Here is a 21,796-nt window from a genome sequence, read left to right on the forward strand (position 1 = left end):
AATTCAATTCTTGTACAAGGATTTTAGTAAATAAACTCTTCCAGCATGGGAACATGAAATCATCACATGGAGCATTGAAGAAGAATGGAATAAAATTGATAACAAAACAAACAAAGAAAAGACAGATCATATGGTATGGGCATGGATTTCCTCCAGTGCCCCTTTGAGAGGGTCAGTGAGGGAACAGCAGAGTGACACAGCTCAGACCTCCCCAGGCTGCGACTGGATTTCACATGTGAGTAAAAGTCAGATGTTGCCTACTTTAGTGCTGTAAACAAAACCAAAGCCAGTATTGGAAGTAGACCATCTTTTCTTTGCAAGGTAGCAGTCTGCAACATTGGCAGAGGATGGTACTTCTAAGACTTTCAGAAAGGGAAGTGGTAGTTTAAAGGATTATCTAAGGTCTAAAATTAAATTTTAAATGGGGGAGGGGAGACAATTTGGGTAAGGCAATAGCATGATTTGTGTCATGTTGAAGCTCATAGAGGGTTTATGTAATCCCATCTTAAGTAACTTTTCATGACTCTGAACCTTCTTGACTTTGCAGATGAAGAACCCAAGCCTCAGAGAAATTACATGATTTGCCTTAGATCAGGGGTAGAGCCAAGACTTAAATCTAGATCTTTTAACTTTTGGGGTGCTTTTTACTTATACAACAGGGCTTCCAACGGTTTTATTTCTTTAACCAGTTATTAGATCTTGAAAGCCAAAGCTTTTCTGATGACATTTGCCTTGGTTCCACATTGGGAAAGGAGTACATCAAGGCTGTATATTGTCACCTTGCTTATTTAACTTATATGCAGAGTACATCATGCAAAATGCTGGACTGGATGAAGCACAAGCTGGAATCAAGGAGAAATATCAATAACCTCAGATATGAAAATGACACACCCTTATGGCAGAAAGCAAAGAGGAACTAAAAGCCTCTGATGAAAGTGAAAGAGGAGAGTGAAAAAGCTGGCTTAAAACTCAACATTCAAAAAACTAAGATCATGGCATCTAATTCTGTCCTCGTGGCAAGTAGATGGGGACACAGTGGAAACAGTGGCAGACTATTTTCTTGGGCTCCAAAATCACTGCAGATAGTGACTGCAGCCATGAAATTAAAAGATGCTTGCTCCTTGGAAGAAAAGCTATGACAAACCTAGACAGCATATTAAAAAGCAGAGACAGTACCTTGCCCACAAAGATCCATGTAGTCAAAGCTACGGTTTTTCCATAGTCATGTATGGATGTGAGAGTTGGACTATAAAGAAAGCTGAGTGCCGAAGAATTGATGCTTTTGAACTATGGTATTGGAGAAGACTTTTGAGAGTCCCTTGGACTGCAAGGAGATCCAACCAGTCAATCCTAAAGGAAATCAGTCCTGAATATTTATTGGAAGGACTGATGCTGAAGCTAAAACTCCAATACTTTGGCCACCTGATGAGAAGAGCTGACTCCTTTGAAAAGACCCTGATGATGGGAAAGATTGAAGACAGGAGAAGAGGATGACAGAGGATGATATCGTTGGATGGCATCACCGACTCAATGGACATGAGTTTGAGCAAGCTCCGGGAGTTGGTGATGGACAGGGAAGCCTGGTGTACTGCAGTCCATGTGGTCGCAAAGAGTTGGACATGACTGAGTGACTGACCTGAACTGAACTGAATTGGGAGGGGGAGAATTCACAGAGGAGAACACAGACGCACAGAGGTGATATGAACACAGGTGGAGACTGGACTGAGGGTTGGTCTCTGCTGGGGGCAGATGGAGTCCTCAGTGGTAGATGCAGCCATGTTGGCCTCAGTGTATAGAGGTCCATGTGGTGAGCCCACGCTTGACCTCTGTCCCTGCCATCATTGGCCACTGTGTTCACGAGCCCATTGGACAATGACAGGAGTTGCTGGGGAAAGAGGCTGACTGGTACTGATGGAGCAGGTCATCTTAGCCCCTTGATTAAATCCTCTTCTGCTGAGGGCCCCTTTTGGTGAGCGCTCCTGTGGTACACAAATATCTTCATGATTTTCCTTGTCTTATCTTAGAAGCCTCATCACTTATTCTCCTCCATCTCCTCCAGCACTTGTTTCCTTTTAGAATTCTCTCAACTAGAGTTATCCTCAGTGTCCAGCATTGCTGTATTTTGGGGGGCATATTGGGGGGTTAATGAGTAGATCTACACAGGTAAAATTTCCACTGATAACTAAAATGTTTTAGGTTGAAATTTTATTCAAGTGTATTTTTTCACTTTAAACAGATTAGATGTTATCTTTAAAAAATTCAAATTTAACAAGATAAAGATATGTTTATAATCTTTGCTATTTAACAAACTATACATTTTTATTTCTTTGCATATTTATTTATTTATTACTTTCTAAGTGCTAGCCCCAAAGTGTACGTAATTGTACATTTTTGTGATAGCTTAAAAGTTACTTAGATTTCTGCATTTTTGACTTAGCATTAAATTATTGTCTATGTTCCTTCTCTACTGCTTAAGAAAATGTAAGTTGTTACAGCAAATAAACTTGAAATTTAGGCAATTTTTATTGCCTTAAAACAATAGAAATTTTTATCTCACTCACATAATAGTCCAATGTGGATGTTGCTGGTGGGCAAAGACTCTTGTCCATCCAATGAAGAGGTAGGGACTCAGGTACTTTCCACCTTCTAGTGCTGGCATCTCCTAGAGCTGCATGGTCACTTGTTGACTTTCAAAAGTCAGAGCTTTTGAAAGGGGAAATAAACAGTGAGGAGAAAGGCGTATTAACGTCTCTTAACATGTAGCCAGAACAAATGTTTCTAGCCAGAACAAACACGCATTACTTCTGTTCTTTCTCACACTAGTTTTTTCCTCATTTTGAAAATTGGTCACACGGCCACACATAGCTACAAGGGTGGGTCTGGAGAATGTAGCCCTTGGCTGGGCATCTGTTGCCCAGCAACAGCTCTGCCCTATGGAAGAGGAGCATAACTCTGGACTGTTCACCCAGTCTGCCCAACTGGTCGATCTTCATGATTACCCTTGTAGATGGCTGAAGAATATTCCTTAAGTTCAGACATCACACTTTGATAGGTTCTTCATGATTAGACATTTATAGGAATTGTTTAAAATTTTTCACCTCCAATATCTAGATCCCACTGTAGGAAATGTGTACACACACATAACTTTCCGCCCTTTGAGAATTATTTCTATAAGAATAATTCTGAAAAAATGGGAGAGAGAGAAAATAATGAATTTAAGTTACAAATATTTTTCAGGCTTTGGAATATATAGGCGTACTCCTTGAGAATAGTTGCATTGCTGCATATGCAAGGTCTTCAACATTGCTTGTTTCATGGTAATACTCAAAATGAGTTGAATGATGAAATAAAATATAACAAAAGCACCTGGAACATGATTTATCATGGCTCTGGAAAAAATGAATGTAATTTTTGTCCTATATCTTTCCCATCTTAATAAATGTTACCATCGTTCATCAGATTATTAAAGGTAGAAGCTGGGAGTTGACTCCTTTCCTCACTGTCCCTGTTTTATTTATTTCTGTGTAAGAAATTATGACAAAACTTACAGGCTTAAAATAACAACGGATATTTATTATTGCTCACAGTTTCTATGGGCGAGGAGGCAGGTTGTTTTGACTCAGACATAGCTGCATGTCGGTGGGGTCTACACAGTCCAGTGCAAGATGGCTCACCTACACACTTAAACATAGCTGGAAAGTGATGCTGGCTGTTGGTGGGAGAACTCAGGTGCTCTCGGTCCAGGTGGCTGCACAGGGCCTCCTTGAATGTCCCAGTGACATGGTGGCCACTATTTCCCAGAGTGAGCAATCCAAGACAGCAAGGCAGAAGTGGCAGTGTCATTTATTGGGAAGTCACACACCTTCACTTTTGCAGTGTTCTACTAAACACCCAGATCTTCCTTATTCACTGTGGGAGGGGACTGCACCAAGGCATGAATGCCAGAGGCATGGATTGTTGGGGGCCATCTTGAAGGCTGGCTACCGTAGTGTCTCCATTCCATATTTCATTCTACCCACATGTTCTGTTCATTCTCCTTCCAAAGATACTTTCAGATAGAATCACTTCTCTTCATTTCTACCGCTTCTAGTCTAGTCTAAGACAGGGTCCACACTCAGCTCTGCCGTGATAGCCTTCCATCTGATCTTTCTCCTTTTTCTCTTCTACTTCTCACTCTCTAATGCATTTTTTTAACATTGCAGCCACTCACTCATCATTCATTCATTTTTTTCTATTCATTAATTCTATTCATTTTTTATTAATGAATAAAATTTTTTAATTAATGAATAGAATTAATTAATAGAAAGCCTATTCATCACTTATTTTTTCTATTAATTCTGTTAAATATATTTATTGCATACTTACTATATGCTAGATTTGTTCCAGAGTCTCAAGAGTATAGCAGTGAAACTTATATGTAGTGAGGAAATAAATAAGATGGAAAATATTAAAGGGTAATGTGTGTAACCCAAAGGACTAAACAAAGTAAGGAAAATAGAGGACAAAAGGAAATTAGGGACTTATGTGTGCTGTACTATGTAGGACTGTCATGGGTTCTGTCTTTGATTAGTTGACATTGAATAGTAACCGAAAGACAGGAGGAGGCAGGCATATGGATACTTTGGTAAGCGTGTCCTAAGCAGAGGAAAGAGCAAGCACAAAGCATGCTTGCTGTGTGTGAGGGACAGGAGACCAGCCAGTGTCATTGGAGCAGAGAGAGGAAGGGGAGTGGAGAGTGGCAGGTGATGGGGTCAGATCACGGAGGGCCTGGTGGACTGAAGACTTTGACTTTACCTGGGGTTGGTGGGACATGAGGACAGTCGTTGGAATGCTTTGCTAATATGATATGACTTGCTTTTTAATAAGATCTTTTGGATTGCTCAGCCATGATCTTTATAACTGATAAGGTCACTTCTAGTGCTTAAAACCCTTCCATGGATTCCTGGAATACCTAGAGTAAAATCTAAGCTCTGTTAGCTATTATTACTATAATTGTTATGCTATTATTAAAATTAACACCCCATTATTGTCACAGATCCCACTGATTTTTTTCTGGTATTTATCCAACCAGTAATTACTATTAATACTACTATTACTATTACCACTACTACTAGGTTTATTTGTTTATAATCTACCTCATCCACTTGAGAATATATACTCTGGAGATGTTGTAGCTGAGTGTCTTTCCATACTAAATTATCCCAAAACTGCTTTATTTTTGGAGCTCTTGTGTTTGATCTTTAAGAAATTTTTTTTCCTATATCTTTCCTCATTGTTGTATTTGGTCAATGACTTACTTCCAGCAATGCTATTATTGGTGCCAGGGTAACTTTGCAATTGTGCTGGACATAAGAGCTGGTCTTGGCTTCAAGGCTATGCCAGTACTTCTCAGACTTTAAAGGACAAGTGAATTATGTGGAAGGGTAGGGATCTTGCTAAGTGTGGGGTGGGCCTTGAGGTTTGGCATTTCTCCCAAGTGATGCCCATGCCACTGGTTTTTTGAGTAAGGAGAGGGTTTGATCACCAAACTTGACTGGATGTTGGAAATGCCTGTGGAGCTCAGGCTCCTCCCCTGCCATGCCTGATCCTGAGGCACTCTTAGTAGTAAGAATCTTCCGGTTCTCATTAATGATTCTAATTGGTAGCAACATTTGAGAACCACTGCATTGGATGACACTGGGTCCTATTTGAAAACAAAGCACTCAGAGTAATGCTCTACAGGGCTATGCTGCTTTCTTTCTTTTTTAAAACTCAATTTCATGGCTATAGAGTCTGGCCACACAGATGGATGACCTCCAGATCACTGCCTAGCATGGCTGGATTTCCCCAGTGTCCCCAGCACATGGTATCACTTAGTGGCCAGAATAGGACTTCTGCCCTCAGGAAACTGGGGCTTCCGAGTGCAGTTAAAATACACTTGCTGACAACAAGGCTGTAGCAAGTCAGGTCCCTCCTGTGTGAGCTTGTGCTGAGGCAGGGAAGGAAGGTGAAGCAGAGAAGTGCTCTGTTTTTCTTTCTTGTAATTTCCAGAATGTACAGGTGCAGTTTATGAGCCAATAACAAACTAAGAACTTCTTATATGAGTCAAGCTAACCCTTTGGTCATCAGAATCAGGTGTTTTAAACTGCTGAAAAGCAATGAGGCATATCTCCCTTACAGGTTAATAAGTGACTACGAGACATGGGTGTCCCATATGGTCTTGGAGATATTGGGCCAGAGAGGTGCCTCCCCGTGCCCCGACACATCTCTTCGCACCTGAAGCCCACTCAGTTCTTTTTGCCAAGTGACCAGTATGTACTAACAGAGCCTGGGACACTTTCTCATAGAAATGTACTTCAATCCCATGTAACCAGATTGATTTTTTTTTTTTTTTCTGGCTAATCTAGATTGGTCGACTGATCATTGGACAGAATGGCATCTTGTCGACGCCTGCTGTGTCCTGCATTATCAGAAAGATCAAGGCAGCTGGTGGAATCATCCTGACAGCCAGCCACTGCCCTGGAGGACCAGGAGGAGAGTTTGGAGTGAAGTTTAATGTTGCCAATGGAGGTATGTAGTTCAGAATATGCCTTAATTGTCATGGTTTCTTTCCTCTTATATCATGGTCTTACAATGACCCCATGATGTCATACAAGCAAGGCAGAGAGGGAATGGCTCAGAAAAGTCTAGTGAGATGCCTGTAGTAGTCAGGGTTTTCCAGAGAAGCAGAACCAGTAGGACATATAGATTGTCTCCAACTTAATGGTGGTTTGATTTAAAGATTTTTTTGACTTTATACTTTATAGTATAAAAGCAATATGCATTCAGTAGAAACCTTGTTTCACTGGAATTTCAAATTTTGATCTTTTCCTCGGCTAACAATGCTGTATAATTCTCTCTCGTGATGCTGGGCAGCAAGTGCAGCTCCTACCCAATCACAAGGGTAAACAACCAGTACATTTACAACTGCTCTGTACCCATTCAGCTCAGTTGGTAAAGAATCTGCCTGCAATGCAGGAGACCCTTGTTTGATTCCTGGGTCGGGAAGATCTGCTGGAGAAGGGACAGGCTACCCACTCTAGTATTCTTGGGCTTCCCTTGTGGCTCAGCTGGTAAAGTATCTGCCTGCAGTGTGGGAGACCTGGGTTTGATCCCTGGGTTGGGAAGATCCTCTGGAGAAGGGAAAGGCTACCCACTCCAGTATTCTGGCCTGGAGAATTCTATACAGTCCATGGAGTGACAAAGAGTCAGACACGACTGAGTGAGCTTCACTTTCACTTTGCACCCATTCTGTTGTTCTCTTTCAGTACAGTATTTGATAAATTAAATGAGATATTCAGCACTTTCCTATAAAACAGGCTTCAGGATAGATGATTTTGTACAACTGTAGACTACCAAGGTGTTCTCAGCATTCTTATGATAGCTTAGGCTAAGCCACGATGTTAGGTGTATTAAATGCATTTTTGACTTATGATATTTTCAGTTTACAATGGGTTAGTCAGAATGTAACTTGTAAGTCCAGGAAGATCTAGAAAGAGATTTATTTTAATGAATTGGCTTATGTGATTATGGAGGCTATGAAGTGCCAAGATCTTTCCAGGAGAGTGGATGATATAGGTCTGATCTGAGTCTGCAGGCCTGAGAAGCAGCAGAGCTGATGGTGTGAGTTCCAGTCTGAGTCCGTGTCTGAAAGCCGGGCGGCACCAGTGTGTCAGGTGGAAAGGGAACTCTCCCTTCCTCAGGCTTTTTGTTTTGTCCATGCCTTTGGTGGGGTAGGTGAGGCCCAGCCATGCTGGGGAGGGCAGTCTGCTTCACTCAGTCTACTGTTAATCTCATCCAGAAACCCCTCACAGACATACTCAGAGTAACATTTAACTGAACATCTGGGCTCTCTGTGACACAAGCAAGCTGACATGTAAAATTAAGCATCACGTTGCCTCAGGTGATGTGACAAGGAAGGGGCACAATGGGGTCTTATACCCATTTAGTCTCTTGGTCCCCTGCACTCCTCAGCACAGTGAAATGGTTGAATACTGATGCTTATCTGACATGGAAGGACCCTGGATTTTAAAGTTGAAGCAGACCCTCAAAGTCATTTAGATGATTCCCATCATTTTACAAATAGACAGATCAAAGCCCTGAGAGGCTGTTTGCTCAAGGTCACATTGGCAGACAGAGGACTTCTTAGCATAAGTCCTACCTTCTCCCTTTCCTATAGTGTTGACTTTCTCTTACTAACCTGCTTAGAATTATTTCACTTTTTCTTGTATTTATAGAAATTTATAGTTTAGAAGGGCTTCCCTGGTGGGCCAGTGGTAAAGAATCTGTCTGCAGTGCAGGAGACTGAGGAGACGCTGGTTTGATCCCTGGGTCGGAAGATCCCCTGAAGGAGGGCATAGCAACCCACTCTAGTATTCTTGCCTGGAGAATCCCATGGACAGAGGAGCCTGGCAGCTACAGTTCATGGGATCACAAGAATCGGACACAACTGTAGTGAATGAGCATGGACAGTTTAGAAGTCCTAGTGGGGTGGGATATGTGTATAAGGGTGAATTAAAACATTTTTGAACATGTATAAAATGTAGGGTAGGAAGGATAATAATAAATGGATACCATATATTCCTTACTGTTTTTCCATTTGCTTTTTTCCCCTAAAGACTTTTAAGGTAAATTACAGCATGAAGGCTTAAATATTTCTGACTACATCTCTTTAAAATAAAGATGTATTTCTGTATAACTATATGATCATACCTAACAAAAATCAGTAATTCTCTAATGTCATCTAAAATCTCATCTATATTTAAAATTTTCTGAGTGTCCCCCAAATGTTGTTTACATCTGCTTTGTTAAAGCCAAGTTTTGTCCCAGAACCATGCGTTGCATTTGGTTTTTAAGTCTCTTAAATCTCTTTTAATCTAGAACACTAAGTCTTCATGTATATGTGGGTGGGAGCTGAATTTTAACCAACAACTGTTGCCCTTAGGAAGCATTCCTGGCCCAGGCACAGTAGCACATCTTGAAAGGGAAGTACATGATTGCCCCCTCCTTGCAGCCATTTTGGATATTATTCAAAGAAAGAATGTTACTCAAGTCAAGTGTTTAAAAAAAAAAAACAACCTTTTATGAAGAGCCTTATTTTTGAAGGTATGATTCAAGAAACCCTGCTTCACCAAAAAGCACACCTTGGGCCAACATTTAGTCTTGCAGAAGCTACTGAATATTTCAGGAAAAAATATGCAAAGTGCAGGTATTCTATATACTTATAATATAGGACATTTCATGTACTCAGAATATGGCAATGAAATGTAATATATAAGTAATATAAAAGTTGCTAAACTAAATAATGTATTTAAATATTTGAATTAATATCTGACTGAATATCTTATAAGAGAATCTCAGTCATCTCTGTGATAATTTGTGAGGTATAAAAGGAAAAGATACTATTTAAATAACCATTTTTTAGACTGAATTTCAGGAGGTTATGAGACTTGCTCAGTCATATCCTGAATAGGTGAAGGGGGTTGAATTTATCATTTAGCCTTTAACTATGTTGAAAGTCTTTCCTTTTACATTTATTTCTTCATGTTTACATGTCTTGGTGTCATTAATGAGACTAACATTCCTGCTAGCATGGAGAGATTCAGTTGGCTTCTTCCTGCTTAGAGTGAGTTTTATCATGACATCTTTCATCCGAAGTTGCAAGTTGCACACAGTCATCTCTTCCATTGAGTGTCATACAGATACATCTCATGGAATAAGTTAAAAGGCAAAATGTCTACAGAATTGGTAGGTACATCCAGAGAAATAGGACACATCTAAAGCTATGTTGCTTTTAAATTATTTATGGAACAGGACTTTTCTGAGCATGTTTGTAAATAGGGGAGAAGATGCTAGAGGACAAAAGGAATCAATAATAAAAATACTTTTTTAAATACTTAGAGTGTACCAAGCTACATACTCGGAACTTTACATACATGTTCTCATTTAATCCTCATAACAGCCTGATGAAGTCACTGAGGAATAAAAGTGGCTTAAAAAACTTGACCAGTATCACAGAAGTCATGAGTTGTGGAGCTCATTTGGAACCTAGATTCCAAGAAGTGGGCAGAACTTCTGAGTGAAAAGGCAGAGCTGGGGGAAAGAAGCATCTAGAGGGGTATAGAATGCAAACTTTGGGAAAGAGTTGCTTATCCCTCTTGTAAAGGAAAAGGAGGAAATGTTGCCTGTCAAATTTGTCAGTCCTAAGGAAAAGGAAATCAGTCCTGAATATTCATTGGAAGAACTGATGCTGAAGCTGAAATTCCAATACTTTGGCCACCTGATGCAAAGAACTGACTCCTTGGAAAACACCCTAATGCTGGGAAAGATTGAAGGCAGGAAGAGAAGGGGATGACAGAGAATAAGATGGTTGGATGGCATCACTGACTCAATGGACATGAGTTTGAGCAAGCTCTGGAGTTGGTGATGGACAGGGAGGCCTGGTGTGCTGCAGTCCACGGGGTTGCAAAGAGTCGGACATAACTGAGCAACTGAACTGTACTGAAGATAATGGAGCAAGGATAGCTAAGGGACTTGGGATAAATAGAGATGTTTTCTAAAAGGTCCTCTGGGGAATTTGTTGAGGATACCTGAGGAATTGTGGGGATCAAGGTAAACTTAAGCAGCCTCATTTTTTGGGGTAACCAGTTTGGATTGTTTCACGACTGCCTTCAGCAGCACTTGGGAGTCTGGTAATGGCAGCAGTGGAGCAGATGATGGCGGTGGGGAATGACAGTGTGGGCACGGCAGAGCAGCAGGAGAGCTGGTAGTTGTTAAGAATGTCTGAGTTGACATTAGACTCTTAGGATTCAAACCCACCCTCTGTTATACCAGTGATGTGACCTTGCTTAAAGTCATCTCTTCCAAGTTCAGTTTCCTTATTTGGAAAATGAAGATATTAATAGTTCTCACTTCATATACTTTTTGTGTGTGCTAAATTCCACATAAGGCATGAAATGTGTTATGTGTAAATTTCAACAAATGTTGGCTTGTCTTATTATTCTAACAACGAACAGAAAGGCTCAAATGCTAGACCAGAGGGTCCTTCTGGGATAATAAACCAGTGAAATGAGAATGGACCAATAGTCTGGGAGTAATCAAGTGATGATGGACTTCTGTATAGGAATGGAGAGCAGGTTCAGCAGGAGTATGGAGTAGAAGTAGGGTAGATAGAAGATTAGGAATTTGTGGAATGAAGATACTCAAATTTGATATTTTTGAAATAAGAATTTCAAGAGACAGTTTCTGGCATGACTGTACTAGGAACTGACTTAAATGAAGAAGAAGTCATTAGAGCGGAAGATGTTAAGAACTGGGAGGATGTAAAGAGATGACAATGGAGAAGGGAATGGCAACCCACTCCAGTATTCTTGCTGGAGAATCCCATGGATGGAGGAGCCTGGTAGGTTACCATCCACGGGGTCGCAAAGAGTCAGACGTGACTGAGCTACTTCACTCACTCACTCAAAGAAATACAAAGGATTTTGATGACCTCAGAGGTTATCAGCATGGCTGACTGAGCAGCATCTAGCTGGTTACAACTTGTTTTACTTTTGGAAATCCGTGTGCTTTGGCGTAACAAACTCAGACAGAGACTTTTAAAATGTGATGGAAGTATCCCAAGAACATAACGCAGTACCTGAGGGATATTCATATGTCATCTGGAAAGCTTAAAAAAAAATGCAAAGATAAGTAACTCTATTTAATTTTTTAAGTTTTGCAAAAGAATGAAAAATGTAAGGAGTGAAGTTGAGAAGGACTATGTTTATTTCTTTGTGGACTTCACTTTTCTTGTAGAAGAACATGGGGGTATTAAAATATATTAGGCTTTTTTCCATCCAGTGAAATGGTGCTATTGCTATTCCTTTCCCCTCTCTCCCCACTTCATTGAGGTGTAATTGATATATTAAAAACCTGTACATATTTAATGTATGCAGCTTGATGAGTTTGGTAATTATTCCTTTTTATATGTTCAAGGAACCTTTTTGGGAGGTGATAACAGTGAAATGGGCTTCCCTGGTGGCTCAGTGGTAAAGAATTCTCCTGCCAATGCAGGAGACTCACGTTTGATCTCTGGGTCAGGAAGATCCCTTTGAGAAGGAAATGGCAACACACTCCAGTATTCTTGCCTGAAAAATCCCATGGGCAGAGGAGCCTGGAGGGCTACAATCCATGGGGTCATGAAGAGTTGGACATAACTTAGTGACTAAAACAGCAACTACCGTGCTATATTCTAAGGCAGCACTGTCTAATAGAAATATATTGTAAGCCATACATGTAATTAAAAATTTTCTAGTAGCCACATAAAATAGTAAAAAGAAGCAGATGAAATGAATAAAATATTTTATTTCACTTGATATATCCAAAATATTATCACTTCAACATGTTACTATAAAATTATGAATATAATCTATTCTGGTTTTATACTATTCAAAATTTGGTGTGTATTTTATAATTATAGCACATGTCAGTATAACTAGTCATATTTCAAGTGTTCAAGAGCCACATGTGGCTAGAGGCTATTGAATTGAATAGCATAGTTCTAAGGGCTGGGATAGAAGAGAAATGAAGAAACAATTGCAGTTCAATGGAAAATTGTAACTAGTGAGTGAGATCAATACACAAAGCTATCTATCTGTCAATCATTTATATTTTAGATCTTCAATCTACTTATTTACTTGATTCCCAAACTTACTGCAAAAAATCCAAAGTAGCTTGCAGTAAGATATAAAAATTAAAAAGAAAAAGGAGGACAGCTATTGATTTTATGTTCAATTCATTTAAAGCCTATCACTTCACCTTAATTGTCAACTTGACCTTGTGAAGATGTGCGTCAGATATTTTAAACTTCACTTTGAAAACTTGGGAGTCACTAGAGAGTATGAGTTGGGAAAACTAACGTACCCTGGTCAACTTATACACCAAATAGGCAGCAGACCTGGGAGTAGAAGTCATACTTTCTCTGGGTGCACTTGGGAGGCTGCAGTTTAACCCTGGAGTCCCTCACTTCTGTCAAATGCATATCCTGTTTGTGTCTCATATCCTGAATAAAGCTGATGACATAACCGGGTCTCCCTGGCAGGTGTGCAACTATTTTTAGGGAAGACGTCTCATTGCTTAGAAGTGGATTAAAACAAAGCAACATGTGGGTTATTGGCCTGCATGAACAGGTGAGGCTGGCCCCGTTTCCTCCAGAGTGGATGGATAAGAAATACTGAAGCCATTTGAACTGTGAACTGTTGACTGTTGTCTAGAACACAAATCTTGCTCCTGCTTGGTGGAGGAAGAGCTAACATTTCTCTGATTTATTTTTTATGCAAATTTATTTTTGGTGGCGTATTATTTTCCAATTTTAGGTCCTGCTCCAGATGTCGTCTCAGACAAAATCTACCAAATCAGCAAAACAATCGAGGAATACACTATATGCCCTGATTTGCGAATTGACCTGTCTCGACTAGGAAGACAAGAATTTGACCTGGAGAACAAATTCAAACCATTTAGAGGTAATTGGGAAATTGTATTTTGAAGAAAATTAGAACTCTGTGGATGGAGGTGACATTTTTTCTTCAGAGGAGAGCACATACAAAAGTGATGGAATTATCAATTTTAGGAGTGGCACTTGATAAATAGATATAAACTGAGTGTGGTGCGGAGGGAAATGAGAGCAGCCAAGATATTTGGAACTGGCAACTTTCAACAACTGCTTTCCAAATTCTATCATTTTTGACATAGGGAACATTTCACGGCTGACTCTTTTACAGTGTTCCAAGAATAGACTGTGAATTGCCAACACATGTCTTTACTTTTCTAAGCAATTAAGGTGAAGATGCTGAAATACTTTAGATAATTAAAAAGAGACCCAACAAGGTAATGGAGTTATTGAAATTTCCCATGGAAGATAGGTGTTTCTTTTCCAAGCTAGGATCATGTAGTTTATCTTGATTCAATTCACGGTTGACCACCTGCTCTATACCATGCTCCATGATAGAAGATTTTACAAAGGAATTCACTAAGTACCAAATGGATTTAGGAAAATGGTTCAAAAATTGAAAACCAGGATGAAGTTGCCAAAAGTATTATCCTGTATGGTAGAGTGAATAAAATTTCTAAGTCCTCAGATTTAACCTTTCAATTTGTAGATTAGTATTGAACCATGTAATAACATTAATACCAAGTAAATGCATATTATTATTCACCCTCTATTTTATCCTGTTGCTTTCTCCTAGAAGGCATACAAGTAGCAATAAAACAAACTTTTTTTTTTAACTCCTTCAGTGCCTCTATCAGCTTAAATCCAGTTTGTATTAAGATGGTATCCTTATTTTACAAGTAATTTATTTAGTTCAAAAGGTGAAATACCTAGTTCATGGCCACATGGTATTTTAGGGACAGAGAGGAGCTTGAAATATACTATTTGGAGACACAGTGTTGGGCCAACTCTTCCAGTTTTCTTGGAAGATTTGGAGTCAATTGCTTGCTTAGCTAGTGAGCAGAAGTTAATTGAAAGCCATGTGATACTTACAGGATGCAATGATTCCTGATTTTATTAATCTAGTTGGGAGTATTCATACACACAATGGCTTGACAGCTAAAAGCAAGGGATATTTTATTTAACTAAGTGATTTAAGTATACTTGATTACATATGTGTGGATGTACTGGAAAATAAGATGACAGAAAAAGCAGGTATTATTATCTTGTCAGGAAGAAATTTTGTTGGTTGATTGAGTCTTCACAGTTGTGTTAGTTGTCCAAGAGACCCAGATCTTTGGTGGCTCAGATTCAGGACCGCTGTTCCAGCTACATTGCTCGCTTGGTGAGTTTTCTACAGGGCTGCAGACACCATGAGGTAGAGGGAGACATTCCCTGGTCTCAAGAATTGGAAAACGATTGGGATAATTTATGTGCTGTATTCTTGCTATTTAAATGTTGAGCAAGGCTTGAGTTAATTGGAAACAATTTAGTCTTTGGCATTTCATCTTAAAGGATGAAGAGCAAGAACTATGTCATGTGAGCTTTCAGTTTTCATGGAAATCTACTTGCTTCCTTGTTTTTTTACATTTTTGTTTGGTATTAATGCTATTTACCTGCTATAAATACCAAATGTATTTAGGCAAGTAGTTTAAAAGTTAGACCCAGAATGAAATTGCCAAAAATATTATGCTATGTTGTAGAGATAGTAAAATTTCAAACATATTCACAAGCCATAACCTTTCATTTTATAGATTAATTTTTTATTGTGATAAAATATATGTAATGTACACTATGTTAATAATTTTTAGATGTATTTTGTATAAACTTTTAATTAATTTATTTTATAGATTAGTATGGGCTTCCCTGGTGGCTCAGTGGTAAAGAATCCACCTGCAATACAGGAGACGCAGGACATGCAGGTTTGATCCCTGAGTCAGGAAGATCCTCTGGAGAAGGAAATGGCAACCCACTCCAGTATTTTTGCCTGGAGAATCCCATGGACAGAGGAGCCTGGTGGGCTATAGTTTATAGGGTTGCAGAGTCAGACACAACTGAGCATAGATTAATATCCTCCTCCTATTAAAGATGATTAAAAACTATCTGTGTTCTTGAAAAAGTTATTATATTTGAACTTGATTTAAGTGCAATGAAAGTATTTTTAGTGTGTATTTGACCAGATGAAGGGATATTTTCATGTTACATATAAAATCTCACCCACTAAATATTACACCTAGATTTACTAAAAATTATTAAAGGTGGATTGGTAATATCTTTAGTGCAGGTTTAAATGTTTCAAGGTTCCAAAGTAGTATGTGTTTGAAAAATTTGAAAAACAGCATACATAAGTTTCAAAATTTAACTACAAATTTCAAAAGCAGAGCTCATGGACAAATTTTAGTGCCTGAAATAAAATATTTATTATTTCTGGGAAAAATATTTTCTGGTTACTAATTACGTACTGATCACCAAGTTTGAAAAGTATGATGTATTCTGGGTTTTATGAATCTGTGAAATAAATGGAAAAGACTTGATTTGGTTGTCTGGTCATTGGGTGGTGCAAGAGAGCATGTATGTTTAATGAAGATTTCTAAATATCTGGCACTCACCCTGAACCTGGTAATAGACTGGGCACATGGGAAACTTTACACAAACTCAGAAAAATATCCTTTATCACCAGTTCAGAACCTGAATCTGCTTGGTACCATGGCATTTAGAAAGTAGGGGTCACTGCTGAGGTTACTTCTTGAATTGTTTCAGGCCAGCTGAGTTATTTTTTGGCCAGTCCCCACAGGAGAGGCAACGGGTTTTGCCAAGATGCCTCTTAGCATCGAGGTGTTTGCAGTTTGTGGGAGGGAGGTGATGGAATGAGAAGAGTGGGGACAATAGGCATAGTTTTATCTTAATTACTTTCTTCTTGTGGTTGATTTTGCACTTGCAAAGAATTTGCAACTTGATATTTTTTATACCATTTAATCATCTGCGAAGTTTGTAGCATCTTGATTGTGCTTTGTGATTTTCTCTGCAAATGGGCACTTTGCTTCCCATGAAAATGTGTGGGGTTATGATGGGATTGTGATCAGAATTTCATGCTTTTTTATGCTTCCAAGAATCCCTCATGGATAGTCATTGGTGTCTCCTCTGGCTTTCCTATCCATAGTGGAGATAGTGGACCCAGTGGATATCTATCTCAACCTCCTTCGGACCATTTTTGACTTTAACGCCATCAAGAGTTTGCTGACCGGGCCCGGCCAACTGAAGATCCGAGTTGATGCCATGCATGGAGGTAAGCATGTGGTCTTCTATCAAGTGGTGAACAAGAAATGGTAAAGGAGACCTCAGTGTGTGTTGGGTTTCTGGGATTACAAGGAAGGTTGGATTCATAGATATTCACATGACATGTATACGTTCAGATAGATATGTGGGATACTCTGGAAGGCTTTAGGGCTCTGATCTGTCTTTTTTGATGCAACTGAAAAAAAAAGCTTGAGCATAGGATTTTCAGGCTATGCCTGTTAGAGTGTGGAGTGGAAATAGCAAGATTGTAAATTAAAAAAAAATTTTGATCACAGTACATAGTTTAAAAAGTCAGATAGTTCATAGCTTGCTATGAAAAAAATCCTTCACAACTCCTTCCCCCAATTTTCTACTTTCCAGGGTCAGTCTTTTGTTTTGGGGAGGGGGATGGTATTTATCTCTCTATTGCTAAATACTATGAATATACTGCTCCTTGTTGATTTTTCAGTTTGAGGTGTTACTCACTTCATACCATGGAAGATGAATCTGTAGTTCTTTTTCACTGTCTCCACTCACTAAATCCAAGCACACTTCCTTAAACAAGTTCTATCATCATTTTGGTAAGATCAGTATGCAATGTCTGGATTATCATAACGTGGTTGAGCCATGCAAAATACTGTAATTATATTTTCCTTTCAGCACAACTTTTTAACTTCTTTGGAATTAGTAGTCATCTTGTTTTCTCATTATTCAGTTTTTGTGAAGTGTGTTTACCACTGTTAACCCTCATACACTTCTAGTGTCAAATCTTCTCTCACTTCACTGTCCTGGAGACCTGGAATCTCTATCTGCACTGGTAGTTCTGTGAGCTGCTGTTGTCCTGAAATCTCCACTTAGCATCATCCTGTAATTCCCTTTATGCCTTTCTTATGTTGACTCTTCTATTTCTGGATCCTTTGCCTTTTGCTTTCCTGATTTACTCCTACATTTTGGAGGAGCACATTCTCCAGTTACTCTGTGAGAGAGAGCTCTTGGGAGGTAAATGTTTTGAGTCATTGCATGTCTGAAAATGCCTGTTTTCTATGCTCATTCTGAATTGGTATTTATCTGAATATAGATATCCAGGTTGGATATTATTTTCCTTCAACAGTTTGAGAGAATTGCTCCATTGTCTTATAGCCATTCCTACCAAACTCGAAAAATCTGATTTTTAATTCATGTTTTGAAATCTTCCCTTTTTTCTTTTCTAGAGGCTTTTGGGGCCTTTGGTATGTGTTCAGTGTTCCTTCTTTTCACAACGATGAGTCTTAGTGTGGGACTATATTTCCCTATTGTGCCAGGCACTTGGAGGATCCTCTGAATCTAGAAACTTATGTCCTTTCATTCTGGGAAATTTTCTTGCATTACTTCTTGGATGATTCCTCCATTATTTTCTCTTTCCTTTCTCCATAATGGCTATTGTTTAGATATTGACTCTACTGGACAGATCTTTTAATTATCCTGTTCTTTCCCCCAACACCCATTTTTCTCCTCTTTGTTTTGTGCTACTTTCTGGCAGATTTCCTCACTTTAGCTCCAAGTCCTTCCGTTGTTTTTCAGTTCCACTGTCATATTTTTAATTTCCCAAAACATTTTTTTTTTGTTTTCCAAATAACTCTTTTTAAAAATAACTTCCTATTCATGTTTCATGAGTACCATATCTTTTTAAAATAAGTCAGATGTATTGAGGTATAAAATTTATTTGCAGTAAAACTGATACTTTATTGGTATATAGTTTGATGAAGTTGGACAAACATGTACAGTAATGTAACCACTCAGACAGTCAAGGTATAGAATATTTCCCTTGTTTCCACAAATTCTTTTCCATCCCTTGAAGTTTAACCTCTCCTCTTTCCCCTAGTCCCTGGCAATCACTCATCTGCTTTTTGCCCCATAGTTTTACCTTTTCCAGAAAGCCATATGAATGGAAACATACAATATGTAGCCATTTTCTTCAGGCTTTTTTCACTCAGCATAAGGTTTTAGAGATGCATTCATGGTGTTGTATGTATCAGTGGTTATTTCTTATTACTAATGAGTAGTATACCTTTATATAGATGTACTACATTCTGTTTATCCATTCACCATTTGATACAATTAGGGTTATTTCTAGGTTTTCACTACTATAAACTGCTACAGACATTTGTGAAAAAATCTTTATAGGAATATATGATTTCCTTGTTTTAGATAAATACCTAGGAGTGAGATTGCTGGGTCATATAATGTGTATATTGAACTTAATAAGTAATTGCCAAACTATTTTCCAGAGTGACTACCATTTGCACTAACAGCAGAGTATGAAGTCTCCAGTTTCTCTATGCCCTCACCAATACTTGGTATTCTCAGTCTTTTCAGTTTTATAGCCAGTCTGCCACATCTTGTTGATCTCTATTAGGATATGACTGATACATACTTTAAAGGATGTCTTCTCCCTGTGTAGTTTCTCTTTCTCCCATGTTGTTCTTTACTCTGTTTGTTTGGTCTCATATTAAAGAGTGAATTCAGTTTAGTCACTCAGTCATGTCCAACTCTTTGCAACCCCATGACTGCAGCATGCCAGACTTCCCTGTCCATCACCATCTCCCAGAGCCTGCTCAAACTCATGTCCATCTAGTTGGTGATGTCATCCAACTGTCTCATCTTCTGTCGTGCCCTTCTCCTCCTGTTTTTAAGAGTGAGGTGCTAAAAATTTTGCTGGGAGCTCTGAGCCGACGTGTGGAACTTATCTTCCAAGGGCTTTACTCTAAGGTTTTCTTCCTGGGCTGTTTTGTTCTTTCCTATTCAGTTCAGTTCAGTTCAGTTCAGTCGCTCAGTCGTGTCCGACTATATGGGACCCCATGAACTGCAGCATGCCAGGCCTCCCTATCCATCACCAACTGCCAGAGTCTACCCAAACCCATGTCTATTGAGTCGGTGATGCCATCCAACCATCGCATCCTCTATCGTCCCCTTCTCCTCCTGCCCTCAATCTTTGCCAGCATCAGGGTTTTTTTCAAATGAGTCAGCTCTTCACATCAGGTAGCCAAAGTATTGGAGTTTCAGCTTCAACATCAGTCCTTCCAATGAACACCCAGGACTGATCTCCTTTAGGATGGACTGGTTGGATCTCCTTGCAGTCCAAGGGACTCTCAAGAGTCTTCTCCAACACCACAGTTCAAAAGCATCAATTCTTCGGCACTCAGCTTTCTTTATAGTCCAACTCTCAGTTCCATCCATGACTACTGGAAAAACCATAGCCTTGACTAGACGGACCTTTGTTGACAAAGTGATGTCTCTGCTTTTGAATATGCTGTCTAGATTGGTCATAACTTTCCATCCAAGGAGTAAGAGTCTTTTAATTTCATGACTGCAATTGCCATCTGCAATGATTTTGGAGCCCCCCAAAATAAAGTCAGCCACTGTTTGCACTGTTTCCCCATCTAGTTGCCATGAAGTGATAGGACCGGATGCCATGATCTTCGTTTTCTGAATGTTGAACTTTAAGCCAAGATTTTCACTTTCCTCTTTCACTGTCATCAAGAGACTCTTTAGCTCCTCTTCACTTTCTGCCGTAAGGGTGGTGTCATCTGCATATCTGAGGTTATTGATATTTCTCCCGGCAATCTTGATTCCAGCTTGTGCTTCTTCCAGCCCAGCATTTCTCATGATGTACTCTGCATATAAATTAAATAAGCAGGGTGACAATATACAGCCTTGATGTACTCCTTTTCCTATTTGGAACCAGTCTGTTGTTCCATGTCCAGTTCTAATTGTTGCTTCCTGACCTGCATACAGGTTTCTCAAGAGGCAGGTCAGGTGGTCTGGTATTCATATCTCCTTCAAAATTTTCCACAGTTTATTTTGATCCACACAGTCAAAGGCTTTGGCATAATCAACAAAGCAGAAATAGATGTTTTTCTGGAACTCTCTTGCTTTTTCAATGATCCAGCGGATGTTGGCCATTTGATCTCTGGTTCCTCTGCCTTTTCTAAAACCAGCTTGAATATCTGGAAGTTCATGGTTCACGTATTGCTGAAGCCTGGCTTGGAGAATTTTGAGCATGACTTTACTAGCATGTGAGATGAGGGCAATTGTGCGGTAGTTTGAGCATTCTTTGGCATTGCCTTTCTTTGGGCTTAGAATGAAAACTGACCTTTTCCAGTCCTGTGGCCACTGCTGAGTTTTCCAAATTTGCTGGCATATTGAGTGCAGCACTTTCACAGCATCATCTTTTAGGATTTGAAATAGCTCAACTGGAATTCCATCACCTCCACTAGCTTTGTTCGTAGTGATGTTTTCTAAGGCCCACTTGACTTCACATTCCAGGATGTCTGGCTCTAGGTGAGTGTGAGTGATCACACCATAGTGATTATTTGGGTCATGAAGATCTTTTTTGTACAGTTCTTCTGTGTATTCTTGCCACCTCTTCTTAATTTCTTCTGCTTCTGTTAGGTCCATACCATTTCTGTACTTTATTGAGCCCATCTTTGCATCAAGTATTCCCTTGGTATGTCTAATTTTCTTGAAGAGATCTCTAGTCTTTCCTATTCTATTGTTTTCCTCTGTTTCTTTGCATTGATCACTGAGGAAGGCTTTCTTATCTCTCCTTGCTATTCTTTGGAACTCTGCATTCAAATGGGTATATCTTTCCTTTTCTCCTTTGCTTTTCGCTTCTTTTCTTTTCTCAGCTATTTGTAAGGCCTCCTCAGACAGACATTTTGCTTTTTTGCATTTCTTTTTCTTGCAGATGGTCTTGATTCCTGTCTCCTGTAGTGTCACGAACTTCTGTCCATAGTTCATCCGGCACTCTGTATCAGATCTAGTCCCTTAAATCTATTTCTCACTTCCACTGTATAGTCATAAGGGATTTGATTTAGGTCATACCTGAATGGTCTAGTGGTTTTCCCTACTTTCTTCAATTTAAGTCTGAATTTGGCAATAAGGAACTCATGATCTGAGCCATAGTTACCTCCTGGTCTTGTTTTTGCTGACTGTATAGAGCTTCTCCATCTTTGGCTGCAAAGAATATAATCAATCTGATTTCAGTGTTGACCA

The 21,796-nt window shown here is 39.3% G+C and overlaps 1 protein-coding gene across 1 annotated transcript in view; it reads left to right on the forward strand.

Moving 5' to 3' along the window:
* PGM5 (phosphoglucomutase 5) overlaps nucleotides 1-21,796 on the forward strand; it is a 209,470-nt gene that overhangs the window by 15,093 nt on the left and 172,581 nt on the right. Inside the window, 3 exon segments of the mRNA NM_001102335.1 lie at nucleotides 6,387-6,549; nucleotides 13,374-13,520; nucleotides 16,647-16,772. Coding sequence (NP_001095805.1) covers nucleotides 6,387-6,549; nucleotides 13,374-13,520; nucleotides 16,647-16,772 — 436 coding nt within the window.

Source organism: Bos taurus, chromosome 8 (assembly GCF_002263795.3).
Source record: "Bos taurus isolate L1 Dominette 01449 registration number 42190680 breed Hereford chromosome 8, ARS-UCD2.0, whole genome shotgun sequence".
Classification (NCBI taxonomy): domain Eukaryota; kingdom Metazoa; phylum Chordata; class Mammalia; order Artiodactyla; family Bovidae; genus Bos; species Bos taurus.